At 41.3% G+C, this 14,316-nt stretch overlaps 2 protein-coding genes across 2 annotated transcripts; both read right to left on the reverse strand.

Moving 5' to 3' along the window:
• Positions 1 to 11,689: 11,689 nt before the first annotated feature.
• GCK72_016049 (uncharacterized protein) lies at positions 11,690 to 11,962 on the reverse strand (the record flags this gene model as incomplete). Its single annotated transcript, XM_003093562.2, has 1 exon — positions 11,690 to 11,962. The coding sequence occupies one exon, from the start codon at positions 11,960 to 11,962 to the stop codon at positions 11,690 to 11,692; it is 273 nt and encodes a 90-aa protein (XP_003093610.2).
• Positions 11,963 to 12,518: 556 nt separating this feature from the next.
• On the reverse strand, positions 12,519 to 13,375 carry GCK72_016050 (uncharacterized protein; the record flags this gene model as incomplete). Its single annotated transcript, XM_053731289.1, has 3 exons — positions 12,519 to 12,698; positions 13,009 to 13,303; positions 13,362 to 13,375. 3 exons carry the CDS (start codon positions 13,373 to 13,375, stop codon positions 12,519 to 12,521), a joined length of 489 nt encoding a protein of 162 aa, XP_053586061.1.
• Between the last annotated feature and the right edge of the window lie 941 nt (positions 13,376 to 14,316).

The raw sequence follows: 14,316 nt of genomic DNA on the forward strand, positions 1-14,316 counted from the left end.
AATTTGGGTTTTCTAGCGAAAAATTACAGATTTTGGAGGTTAGAATCACGGAAAATGGAAAAAATTTGAATTTTTTTATGGAAAAATTTTCCATTTTTAGCGATTTCCAGTGTATTTTCGTGTTTCTGCGCATTTTTTTGGAGGTTTGCGCATTTTCCGTGCCTTGGCGCAATTACAGTGTTTGTGCGCATTTTCCGTGCCTCCTTGACGCACTTCTCGTGCTATTCAAACTCACAAATATCTGCCCTCATCAAACGCCTCCCAATCTCTCTTCGTCATTTCCTCTAATCTCATCTGAATTTCGACGTCTTCTGGATTCTGAATATCCACTAGATTCCCAATTTCTCCTCGTAATCTCTCGATGATTCCAATCTTTGTCCATCCGAATCCATAACCGAATTTCTTGATTTCAGTATCACTTTTCGGCGTTTCAGCACTCGGAATCTCCTGATCGACGAGGAATTCGTTGCCTTCTGAATCCTTCACTACTTTGTAACCTGAAAAAATCGATTTCTCTCAATTTTACGCTAAAAATGATTTGAAAATCGATGATTTACCTCAAAAATTGGGTGGAAATGTGAAAACGAACATGAATGATCCAGAAGACCGGAGTGAGCATCTGGAAATAAGGAAATAGAAGAAAATTGAGGTTTGAAATAGAAAAAATTGTATTTTAACAAGGAAATAGGGTTTTTGAATGAAAAACAAACCGGTTTTGTGGGAAAAACGGCGGTTTTTGGACTAAAAATGTGTTTTCGAACGATAAAAAGTGGGTTTTCAGCATTTTTATCAACTTTTGGTTAAACTTGAATATTTTTCCATTGAAAATTAAATTTTGGAGCTGGCAAATAGATTTCCCGTTCAAAAAATAGATTTTTCACTCCAAAAATCGTATTTTTCATCCAAGAAACTTTTTTGACGGGAAATCTGAAATTTTTCTGGTAAACTCGTATATTCGACCGGTTTTTCGTATTCTTCCATTCAATATTATTAATTTTCCTTCATTTTACAGTTTAAACTCTCAAAATATCACATTTTTCCCTCAAAAACCGTCTAAAAACGACCCAAACCAACTTGCTCGTCAAATCGTGGGCATTGTACGCAGTGACACCGTCACTGCGTACAATGTACCAGATCCGACGCGCAAGTTTGATTGGGAGTAATTTCAGCGATTTTCAGATAATTTTGTGAGGTTTTTTCGCTGAAATATGATGAAAAATTCAGTAAAAATGGGTTTTGAGACCCAAATAAATCGAAAAAATGATGAAAAATTGAGTAAAAATGCAAAAATTATTTATTTCCATTAATTTATTCAAAATTCAATATCAAATCTCTCCAAAAACTCCTCGTTTTCTCGATTTTCTCCATCGATTCGACCGATTTGATATCCCGTTTCTCCACCAAAACACTCAAAAAATTCGCCACGTAGAGTCCGCAATCCGTGGAGTTTCTCTGTTGAAGACAACTCGCCGACACGATTTCCGTCCCGATTTTTCTCTGTTTTACCAATTTTTTCGATTTTTTTGCGAGGATTTCAGCGGTTTGATGATTGTATCGGCTGGAAGAATCAAAGTGGAAGAAGGTGTCAGATGGGCGGTCGAATAGGAGAAGAGACCAGTGGGAACCACCATTCGGTCGGGTGACGTCCGTGTTGTTGTTTGTTATGAAGGCGATCTGGAAAAATGAGATTTTTAGGAAGAAATTTATAAAAATTTGAGAATTTTGGTGTCAAAAATTGGATTTTGTAGGGAGAAATTTATAAAAAATGAGATTTTTGATAGGAAAAATGAGATTTTCGTACGAAGATCTGGAAAAAAGGTGATTTTTCGAGTTGGAATTGGCATTCGGACGGACATCCGGACATCCGGACACACAGAAATTCTAAAAAATACTGGATGATTGGAGGAAAAATCATGAAAATTGGAGTTTTTGATGTTAAAAATGAGGATTTTTGAGGGAAAATCAATGAAAATTGGGGTTTTTAATGCATTTTTCAGATAAAAATTTAATTTTTCCAAAAAAAATGTGAAGAATAAGGACATCTGGAAACACAGACAGACTAGAATTGTTATGAAAATACAGATTTTCAGTAGACCAATAAAAAATTCCAACATTTTTGACCGAAAAAACCGAAAAATTCTGGAATTTTCAATGAAAATGACTGAAAAATGAGATTTTTAGAGGGAAATTCATGAAAATTGAGGTTTTTTATTGTGAAAAATGAAGATTTTCGAGGGAAAATCAATGAAAATTGGGATTTTTAAGGCATTTTCCAGATAAAAATTGAATTTTTCCAAAAAAAAATATGAAGAAGAAGGACATCCGGGCATCGGGAAACACAGACAGACAAGAATAGTTGAAAAAACGGATTTCAGTAGGAAATTGAGTTTTTCAGTGAATTTTTCTGATAAAAATTGATTTTTTTCGAGGGAAATATGAAGAATATGGACATCCGGACATCCGGAAACACAGACAGACTAGAATAGTTCTAAAAATAGAGATTTTGAGTAGAAGAAACGGGTTTTTTCACTTTGAAAACCAAAAATAACTTTTTTTTCGAACATTTTTGACCGAAAAAACCGAGAAATTCTAGAATTTTCAAGAAAAATGACTGAAAAATGAGATTTTTGAGGGAAAAGTTATGAAAATTGGGGTTTTTGATGTCAAAAAATGGGATTTTTGAGGGAAAATCTCGGAAAATTGGGGCTTTTAATGCATTTTTCTGATAAAAATTGAAGTTTTCCAAAGAAAATTTGAAGAAGAAGGACATCCGGACATCGGGAAACACAGACAGACTGAAATTATCCTAAAAAAAAACAGATTTTGAGTCGAAGCCACCCCAGACACATTTCCAGTTAAAAACGCCAATTTTTCAAAATTTTTCGTTCAAAAAATTTGAGAAAAAATGAAAAAAACTCTTTTTAGAACAATTCTAGTCTGTCTGTGTTTCCAGATATCCAGATGTCCTCACCATCAGAAAAATGCAAATTTTTATCTGAAAAGTGCACAAAAAAACCCAATTTTCATGTAATCTCCAGTCGTTTTTCTTGAATTTTTTTCAAATTTTTTGGTCAAAAATGTTATTTTAGAACAATTCGAGTCTGTCTGTGTTTCCAGATATCAGGATGTCCTCATTCTACACATTTTCAGTGCAAAAAATAAAAGAATTGAATAAAAACGTGAAAAAATCGGCTTCACGTTTTCCGATCAAAAAAACAGAAAAATAAAAGTCTCCACGTGGCGACCTTTCCCCTCGAAAACAAAAACAAATTCCACGTTGACCTCGGCCCCGCCCCCTTTTCCAACGTGGAATTCGAATGTCAATGTGGAATTGACATTAGTCGAATTCAATTAGTATCGCAAATTAAAACGATATCCAAAGCGAACTGATGAAACTTTGTGTATTCCTCTCAGTCGCCACAGCTACCGGTAAGTGATTCGAAAGGAGCCCCGCCCATCAGAATTCTCTCGAATTTCAGCGATCTACGCAACCACCAGCCATCGCCGCTATTATGCGAGTGACAATCACCGGGATTACCCGAATTTCTTCGACGATCCAAGGACCTCTTCAGGTATTTCGGAACGGGGGAAGAGAGGGATGGAGGGGTGGTGGAAGGAGCTGGGAGCTGGGAGCCAGGAGCCAGGAGCCGGGAGCCAGGAGCCGGGAGCCAGGAGCCGGGAGCCTGGAGCTGGGATCCTGGAGCATGGAGCCTGGGGCCGGGAGCCGGGTGCACAAATAGCAGGTAGAGGTCCCTGGCTCCAGGATTCTGGTTCTTGGCTCCAAGATACTGGTTCTTGGATCCAGGATTCGTCCAGGGCTCCGCTCCAGGACTCCGGGATTCTCCAGGATTCTGGATTCTGGCTCCGAGATTCTGGATCTTGGCTCCGGGATTCTCCAGGGCTCCAGGATTCAGGCTCCGGCATTTTGGCTCCAGGATGTAGCTTCAGGATTCTCCGGGGCTCCAGAGCTCTCCAGGGCTCCTGGATTCTGGTTTTTGGCTCCAGGATTCTTTCTTCTGGCTCCAAGATTCTGGTTCTTGGCTCCGAAGCTTCAGAATTCAGGGATTTCGGATCCGAACCTTCGGGCTCCAGCATCGTGGTTCTTGGCTCCAGAATTCTCCGGGCTCCAAGATTCTGGTTCTTGGCTCCGAAGCTTCTGAATTCAGCGCTTTTGGCTCCGAACCTTCAGAATTCAGACATTTTGGCTCCGAACTAAAATCTTCTAAATTTCAGGCTCCCGATCCGCCAACTCCCATTCTTCATCTGACTCCTCTCCTGACTCTCCTTCTCCTGGCTCTCCTTCCGATTCTTCTCAACGATCCATCCGCTCCGCCCCATTCCCAGAACACTCCGACGACTTCAGCAATCCACACATCCGCACCATCAGAAGTGGTAAGTGGGTGGCATTGTGTTGAGCTTGGACTGCATAGTCCCACAGCTGCCAGCGCGCAGGGTACTGGACGGTGTCTTCCCAGCAGCGGGGAAAATTCGCTCTATTCCAATTTCTTGATACTGCACCCACACTTTTTACTATATAGCTGCGATCAGGGCTGTCACTTGGCTGGTCGCGGAGTTTCGTTTGAAACAGAGATGGGCGCGATTGACGCCCGGCGGTACTGTATTTTCCAGCGACAGCGGATCTTTTCCTGCGTCTCTCACTGTCGGCAGTTGTGCCGCGCGCTCTCTCGTCTTTTTCACTTATTTCAATCGGCGCCCACCTCTTGTTTGAAATACTCGCAGCCAGCCACGGCTTCTGACAGTCCTGGCCGGGATACTCAAAAACCAGCGGGATTTCACTCGCCGGTACTCTGCGTGCTGCGCTCAGTGTATCAATTTGACTATTTTTTCCGGTTTTCTTTCAATTTCGTGTTTTTAACTGAACAAGTGTCTTGTTCATACTAGATTTCTCATTTTCAGTCGAAGAATCCGCCGACTACCTGAAGCACACCACCATTCTTGCCCATCTTGTCAACGGGATCGCCCTTCAGCATGGATTGATGAATGGAACGATACCACCTAGTGATGCTGTCGGAGAGCTTCTCAACTTTGGGTCCGTAGCCGTGTCATCGATTGTGAACTTCAAGAAAGATGGAATCAATACTCTGATTGAGAAACTGAAAAGTGTCCAATCTGACATCAATCCGAATTTCAAAGACTACGAAAAAATAGCTCTACAATGGAATGAGTTGATTCTCGAGGTTTCGAAGATCGGCGACGTTAAGAGTCTCACTGGAATCGGTCCATATTTGCAAGTTCTTGATGATTTTCATAAGAACTTCAATTTTGACTCGTTTGAAAAACCAGGAACATCTTTTGCCACTGGAAAGAGCGACTTAGAGTACATTAAAAGTCTTGATGCAACTAACTCGGGTAACTTCGGGAAACTATCTACTTTGAAAAAAGATTTAAAAGATGCGATATCCTCACTTACTGATTTCAAATCGTGCTCCGATGAACTCAGGAATAAGTATAAACCACTGGAAAACGGTCCCACAGTATTTGCACCAGTTGAGAAAACAATTACTGTTTCCGAAAAAAGGATGACATTGTCGAATACACTGATAGAAAAGAAACATGCTGATCCTATTAAGAAAAACATCAACGTTGCTCTTCAAGTCTCCGAATATGCTCAAACTGCTCAAAAAGAAGTTTCATACATGAACAACCTTGCTGAATCAATAAGTGCGCCTGGCTCTATCGAAAGGAAGTACACAAACGGATTTCCCAATGGTCTCGCGGACTTGAAACCACTGCTCAATGATGTTCGGGATCGATGGATTCAAGAAGTCGTCAACATCACTGGAGCTAATCCGATCGTATTGACAGATGGATTAGAACCATTGTTCCGATTTCAAAAACAACTGGAAGAGATCGATGAGAAGATGAGTCCAATTTCCACAACCACTAACATGAATAAGGCACTTTCCGACTTCAAAAAACTTCAGAAGGGTTTATCCGATTTGAAATCCGAATCAGTTGACCTAGTTGAGGATTTGTTCGAGAAGCTGAGCAAAACTCAATTCGCCCCACTTGCAAAGAGCACTTATGCAGAGAGTGTAAAGAGCATAAAAACGGCGAAGGATCTGCAAGAACTTCCCGATGCAGCAAGTGAGGCGCTGAAAGGGTTAGATGTCGCGAAATTGAACAAGGAGGTCGATAAGTTGTTTGATTCTCTCGGGTTCAAGAACTTTAGTGATGCATCAGGATCTCAGAAAGAATTCAAATCCGTGTTTAAGAAGATCAAAGATGAGGACGGACTGAAGAATATAAGAAAGTTTATCAAGACATTTATAGACGGATTCGAAAAAATTATTTCGACGACGAATGGGGGACTGAAAGATAGAGTCGAGCAAATTCTCAAAAACAAAGATACCATCAATAAATTCACGGGAATTGATGGTGAAATAGCAAATGTGCATGGGTTTTTGAAACCACTTAAAGCTAACTCAGAGAAGGTTTCTCAAGCCATCAAAGCGTATCGACAGTTGAGAGATATTCGTCTTGAAGACATACCCGTTTTTGAGACTGTTGCCTCTGCAATATCCGACGTAGCTCAAGATCTAGCACACGTCAGCACGATTCCAGATGAAATGAAGAAAGGTGTGAGTCAAGCAACCACTGAAATCAATAAACTTCCGGATTCGTTGGCTAAATCTGATGTCATCGGGCAGTCTGTCAACTCACTCCGCAGTGCTTTTGCATTGAGAGATTTGAAGAAGAAAGTCGAAAAACTCAAGAACATCGATTCTGCAGTTCAGGCCGTGATCCAGAAGATTTGGGGAAACTACAAGGAGGATATGGCTGAATTGGAGAAGACACTTGGTGATATTGAACGATTCGAAAAGAATCTCAACGTCTCCAATCTGACGACAATCGGTGCTTACGGAACTCCACTGACCGCCTTGGCTTCATTGACTTCAGTCACTTTCAAAGCAAAGGAGAAGTCGAAAGCTCTCGAAGCTCTTCTCAACGACGGAACTCTCAAGTTGGATCCAACAGTGAAGGAAAACATTGAAGCCAGCCAGAAGACGTTGGATCAACTCGCCGATCTGGATCTTGGATTCGCTAGTCACTCAACTCAATTCCAAAGTGCTCCATCTGTATTCAGTGATCTCCAGAACTTCCTCACCAAACTTCTACAAGTTCCGATGAGTCCGAGACAGCCGAGTGGTCAAGTTCCAGGGTAAGAAATCTAATTCTTCCTAATTTATCTAATTTTGATATTCTTTCAGAGCTCAAGGTGGTCCCGGTGGAGCAGATGCAATCCAGCAAGGTCAGACGTCAAAAGAGGAGGAGAAGGGATTTCCGTAAGTATTGATTTTGGGATCTTTGGGACAGCGCTCCACCGAAATGTGCTCTTTTCTTCGGTTTCGGTAGAGCGCGGTTGCATTTTTTTTTTTCAAAACTGTAATGGCATTCTTACAGATGGTACTACATCGTTCTCATCGTTCTCGTCTCGCTTGGTGGAGGTGGAGGTGCTGCAGTTGGCGTCTTCCTTTGGCACAAAAGATCTCAATTGAAGAAATGGCTGGAGAAATTGCTCTATTGGATTCGATCCAATGCGTTGAGAAATGTAGAGAGCGCCATTTCGGTTCACAGCAATCACGTTGAGAGAATAGGCTTGGAGGCTAGAAGTTGGACACCGACAGAGAATACTGTTGCAGTGACAAGGAAACGGTAGGTCGAATAAGTAACCCTCTCAACGAAACACTATTTTCTTACAGCCGTGCCGATCTTCAATGTAATCACGATTCTGCAGTTCTTTTGCCATTAGTCGATAAGGAGAAAAACGTGATGATCTATGCCAACACAATCAAAACGAAGAAGGGGCTCAAACTCATTGCGACTCAAGTAAGTTGCGACATCTGACATAATCTGGGGTGCCTTTGACGCGTTTCTAACTGAAAATGTGTCTGGGGTGCGTTCGACGCGTTGTTAGCGGAAGGATGAGAGACTGGGGTGCCTTTGGCGCGTTTTCCATCGAAAAACAAAGTCGCGGGTGTACCTTTGACGCGTTTTTAAATCGAAAATTGAGTGTCTGGGATGCCTTTGACGCGCTTCTAACTGAAAATGTGTCTGGGGTGCCTTTGGCGTGTTTTTAACTGAAAATGTGTCTGGGGTGCGTTCGACGCGTTGTTAGCGGAAGGATGAGAGACTGGGGTGCCTTTGGCTCGTTTTCAATTTTAAAAAAGTCGCTGTGACACGTTTTTAATCAAAAATTGAGTGTCTGGGGTGCCTTTGACGCGTTTTCAACAAGAATATGTCGCTGGGGCGCCTTCGACGCGTTTTTAACTGAAAATGTGTCTGGGATGCCTTTGACGTGTTTCTAACTGAAAAAGTGTCTGGGGTGCCTTCGACGCGTTGTTAGCGGAAGAAAGAGAGCTGGGGTGCCATTGGCGCGTTTTCAATCGAAAAAAAAAGACGCTGGTGCACCTTTGACGCGCTTTTTAATCGAAAATTGAGTTCCTGGGGTGCCTATGGCGCGTTTTAAGCGCTGAAAAATGAGAAGTTGGGGTGCCTATGGCGCGTTTTCAACAAGAAGACGTCGCTGGAGTTCCTTTGACGCGTTTCTAATTGAAAATTGAGTGACTGGGGTGTCGTTGACGCGTTTTTAGCGGAAAAATGTGAGACTGGGGCGCCTTCGACGCGTTTTAACGGAAATAGTGTCTAGGGTGCCTTCGACGCGTTTTTAGCTGAATGATAATACTGATAAAATCGACATAATTCATTCCAGGCACCATCGATAAATACCGAATTCTGGATGATGGTAATGCAAGAGAATTCCGATTTCGTTATCTCGATGTGTAGCGATCAAGAGATGACAGCACTCGAATGTTCATATTATCCTCACAAAGTTAACGAGAAGGTAGATTTCGGTTCATATTCTGTATGTCTGAAGGAAGAGAAGCTGACTGCCAGCAAGAAAGTCAAACAGAGGACTATGACAGTTACAGATAACTCCAGCAAAGAGTGAGTGTGCACTTTTAGGAAATAGAAATTTCAAATGAATAATTTCAGGAAAAAGACGAAAACTCTGACGCACTTGCAGTCGTTCAACTGGCCAGTCGACACTATTCTTGACGATCACGTTGAATCTCTTGAAATTCTGGATCTGGTGAAAGATAGTACGGTAAGTCCCATTATTTTGCACCGAAATTGGTCAGACTTTTGAAAAATCAATAAAATTCCAGACTCCAATCATCGTACACTGTGCAGATGGAGGCTCGAAGACAATGTCACTCATCGGACTCCAATATGTCTACGAGGAGGTGAAGGATGATCCCAGCAAGGACTTTGACGATTTGGTGGTTGAAATGTGTAACAAGACGTGGCACAGCATCAAGGAAAACGTTTTCACAGCTTGGATCGCTTCTGGTGTACGCATTCGACTCATTACCGTAAGTAGTTTGTCAAAATAGGTACACACTCAAAGGGAGGAGAGATCTAACGAAAAGAGCTCGTAAATCGACACTAGGAAGCTCATCCGCCTAGAACTCCGTAAATCCTTCCATAACTGCCGTAAATTTACACTTAGCTCCCAGTAAATCCACCCATTGCTCCCTGTAAATCCACTTATAGCTTTTACAATGTCTATTGTTTCAGGAGTTCGAATTCCACAATGAGGAAGCATCGTACACAACCGACAAAGAAGTTTTGAAAAAGATGAAGGTGGCTCTCGAAGAGAAAAGAGTTGCGGATACAAAAGCTGAAGAAGCCAGAAGACGCCAAGCTGAGCAAGATGAGCAAGATAGAGTGGATCGTGAAAAACGGCAGGCCGAAGCAGACCAGATAAAAGACGCAGAGATCAAGAATCTCAAGGTTGTAGCTGAGACAAAGGAAGCAGAGAAGGCTCAATTGGTTCAGCAAGCGGAAATAGATAAGGCAGCGGCTCTACAGCGTGCAGAGGAAGAGCGGAAGGAAAAAGAACGCGCGGAGCTGAAGAAAAAAATCCAGCAGTGGATCAAAAAGCAGCGCTGCACTGACATCAACAAGCTCTTCGCGTTGCATAGTGGAATATTGAAAGCGATGGATGTGGGACATCGTGACAAAAAGAAAGCACTGGATGAACTTCCAATACCAAAACATCGGTACGTTGCCTCTCAATCTCCCGTGCTTGCTCATTATAAATACAATTTTCAGCTTCGCCTTCTTGTGTAATCCGGACACTGCGGTGATTGTTAAGTCGAGGGGCGAACGGATTCCGATCCATGCGAATCATGTGAAAACGGACTCAAATGTTCGATACATTGCAGCACAGGTTAGTGACTCATGTAACTGATGGGCGAATTGATGGATATCATTGGGCCGCCTCAATCTTTGCTGCATAAAAACTTGAATTTTTCTCAGGCTCCGATGCCCAAAGAGGAAAACCGTGACGACACTTGCGAAGACTTTTGGGTCATGGTTTTGTACGAAAATGCGGAATTTATCGTGAATCTCTGCGACGAACTACAGACTCGGGTAGCATGCGGAAACTATTACAGCTCAGAAGTGGGATATGTAGAATGTGGTCGCTTCAAAGTCATCACGAAATCTGTCGAGTTGATTCTGGAAGGCGCTGTGAAAAAGAGAATTCTTGAAGTGACAGATAACGAGTAAGTTATAGATATAGATTGATCTGATTTATCCAATTTCTTTTCAGAAATGAATTCAAACCGGCAGTTATCAAACATCATCAATTCCTCGCTTGGCCAGATCACGGTGTTCCAAAAGGACATGATGCTGCATTAGGACTAATGAGCATTGTGAAGGAAAGCAAAGTGAGAGCGTCCAGTGTTTGATAGCAACAGGAAATACATCTAACTTTCAGGTACCAATCGTTGTTCACTGTCACGCTGGAGTCGGAAGAACCTGCGCATTCATTGGTCTTCAGTTGGTCTACGAGGAGATCCTCAAGCATCCGGAGAACTCGATGATCGAGCCAATGTACAAATTGCGTGATCAACGTTGGAACGCTGTACAGACATCGTCACAATCCTTCTGGATCTATTTGGGTATTGTGCTTCGTCTGATTCGAGTAAGTTTTGCGAAGAAGCGACCATCCCCTTAACTCGTTTAATTACAGGAGTACAAGCTTGATATGAATGATTACACGGAACAGAATGCGCTGATGGGTGCATATCAAGCATATGATGATAAAATGTTGAGCGAAGAGAGGAAAAATAGAAAAAAAGAGAAAGCGAAAGGTGGAAAACGAAAGGCGGCGGCTGGTGAGGACGTCAAGAAGGAAGAGGATGTTGAGGAGGAAGAGGATGCTGAGAGTGAAGAGGATGCTGAGAGTGAAGAGGATGTCAAGAGGTGCGAGGGAATCAGTAACTGTGACAATAAGGATCCCGAGTTCATTGGAAATCGTGAGCCGGCTGGAGCGGATGTTGAGAACGGCGAGGGAATCAGTGCCAGTGAGGAACCAATGAATCCACCCAACTTTGAAGTTGCAAATGAGACCGAGGAATGAGAGAGAAAGAGAGAGATCTTGTTTTATGTGTATTTTATGTGCTTTCTAAAGCACTTTACTCGGTATTTCTCATGAATAAAGGGTTCTGTGGTTCAATTTCAGTTTTTACAATTAAAGAAGCGTTAAAAATCGATAATTTATACATCTTCTCTCCCAGAAATCCTTTCAAAAACATATTTTCGGTTTTAATTACAGTTTTTTCCATTAAAAATCGTTAAAAATCAATAAAATTCCTTAAGAACCAACCATTTCCATGCCTCCGACACCCAACATGCCGAAATACATGTCGACTTCATCGTCACTTGACGAATGTCGAATCATTTCAGTCTCTGGTGGTGTGAAGACGTGAATTCCCCGCGATTCTCCAGAATTTCCATGCGAATTCATCAAATATTCGCCGATGAATGTGAGAAGTTTGTCGTTGAACCATTCGTTTCTCTCCAGAATTCCGATGTCTTCTGAATTGAGGATGACCGACTCGTACGAGAGTTTGAAGTCGTTGGGCATGGCTGAAAATGGAGATTTCAGTTAAAATTTTAATGAAAAAGAAGCAAATTAGAGCAAAAACTAAATTTTAGCAAAAATTGCGAAAAAACTTAAAAATAGTGAATTTTTAAAGATTCCCAACTGAAAAAATGAATTTTCAGTCGATTTTTGAATTATTAATCAAAAAATTCCAGCCAAAAACGTTGAAAACTCGCTGAAATCAAAATTTCAGCTCAAAAAATAGACATGCTCGTCGGATCTGATACATTGTCCGCAGTGACACCGTCTCTGCGTACTTTGCACCTGATCCTACGCGCAAGTATGTTTGAGCCATTTTTCAGCGATTTTTGACGAATTTTAGAGGGTTTTATGATAAAAATCGGTAAAAATTGTTTTAAAACAGTAGAAATATTCAAAAAGAAGCGATTAAATGCAACTTTTTCGATCAGAAACACAATAAATTTTGACAAGGAGGGAAAAGCACATTTATTGTACAGAAAAGTGGAAAAATGTGAGTATTTAATGTTAGAAAACCGGTAAAATCTTGTTTTTTTTCACTCAAAATTGGGTAAAACCATCATGGATTCCATACACAGCCCAATATATCGGGTTGTTCATGTTTCTGGTCGGTAGTGAACGGGCGGTCAGTCGGGGAGTACGGTACACACGGATAGTCGAATGGAATGTTGAAGCGGGAGGGGTCGGTGATGAGTACTCCGATTTCCCACGATCGGATCATTAGTTGGTCGACGTTTTTCTGGAAAAAAATGAGATATGGGGGTGGATTTACGAGGAGAGGTGGGTTTACGGAGGTCTAGGAGTAGATTTACGAGCTTTCTAGTGTCGATTTACGGCGGTCTATCGACATATTTGCAGAAGGCTTGGGGTAGATTTACAGGGAGCTACGGGAGGATTTACGGCAACTATTGAAGGGTTTTTGTGCCGATTTACGGAGAGTTCAGGGTGGATTTACGCACTCTCTAGTGTAAATTTACAGGGAGCTTGAAATAGATTTACGTAGGTCTAGTGTCGATTTACGAGCTCTTTTTTAAATAGATTACACTTACCAGGCTAGAGGGGGCGGAGCCTAGCGAACCGATCGACGAGCACTGAGCAATGAATGTGCATCGATCCGTGTGCTCGTATTTCGGATCGAATGGAAATTTCTGCGAGAGAATTGTCGAAAGACGCGGATGACCGAGTCGGGAGACTTGCTGGGGATCCGTATGGTATCCGGGTGTCGAGAAAATCAATCGATCGGTTACTGTAGAGAAATCGGTCGATTCGATGAGTTTCTTCCATGTGGATAGAGGGTTACTGTAGTAGGAGAGGTACTCGATTAGATCCTCTTGGAATGGTGATCTGGAACAATTTTAGGGGATTTTTGAGCCAAAAAACCAGATTTTTTGTGCTATTTTACCCAATTTTAGTCATTTTTTCGCCCAAAATCCTATTTTTTACCTCTCAAACTTTTTTACCTCTCAAGGCGATCTGGAAATTGCAATTTTAGGGGAATATCGAACAATTTCAAGGAGAAAAATGATGTATTTAGATCATTTTAAGTAAAACAGTCATTTTTTTTTCGGATTTTCGAGGCGGAAACTAATTTTATTTTTTTATTTTTTATTTTTGATATGAATCGACTCAGAATTTTGTAGAAAAGAGAAAAGTCTCTTGTAGCCAGGTCCGAAAATTCGTCTGAAACGAGTTATGAGGCCTCAAAGTGTCAAAAAAGGGCACTCGCTGTGAAGATTTGCCTTATTTTCAAAGTAAAATTCTCTCGCCGTACGCGTGAAAAATTTTTAAATATAAGGCAAATCTTCACAGCGAGTGTCCTTTTTTTGACACTTTGAGGCCTCATAACTCGTTTCAGACGAATTTTCGGACCTGGCTACAAGAGACTTTTCTCTTTTCTACAAAATTCTGAGTCGATCCATATCAAAAATCTCAATTTTCGGAATACCGGTGTCCCCCTTTAAGCATACTGTAGTTAATTTTCAGGATTAAACGAAAGATGGAGTGATGGAGGACCACTTGAAAGAAGGGAAACAGAAGAAGAAAATTGTTAATTTATGTATGTATTGAATTTAGTGTTTGATGATTATTGATAATAAAGTTGTTCATGCCAAACAGGGAAGTTAGGGAAAAAGATAGTTTGGGGTTACTTCCGTCATTCCATAACTTTGGAATTTAGGAAAAATACAAATCGCAGAAATACATGGAAAAAATGGTCTAAAAGGACTGAAAATACGCATTTTTTCATTAAAAAACTAATTTTTCATTGATTTTCGCAACTTTTATGACTTTTCTCTTGGAATTTTGAATATTCAGGAGAAAAACTACTTCCGACTTCCGAATAAGAAAAATGACTTCCG

Source organism: Caenorhabditis remanei, chromosome IV (assembly GCF_010183535.1).
Source record: "Caenorhabditis remanei strain PX506 chromosome IV, whole genome shotgun sequence".
NCBI classification, from domain to species: Eukaryota; Metazoa; Nematoda; class Chromadorea; order Rhabditida; family Rhabditidae; genus Caenorhabditis; species Caenorhabditis remanei.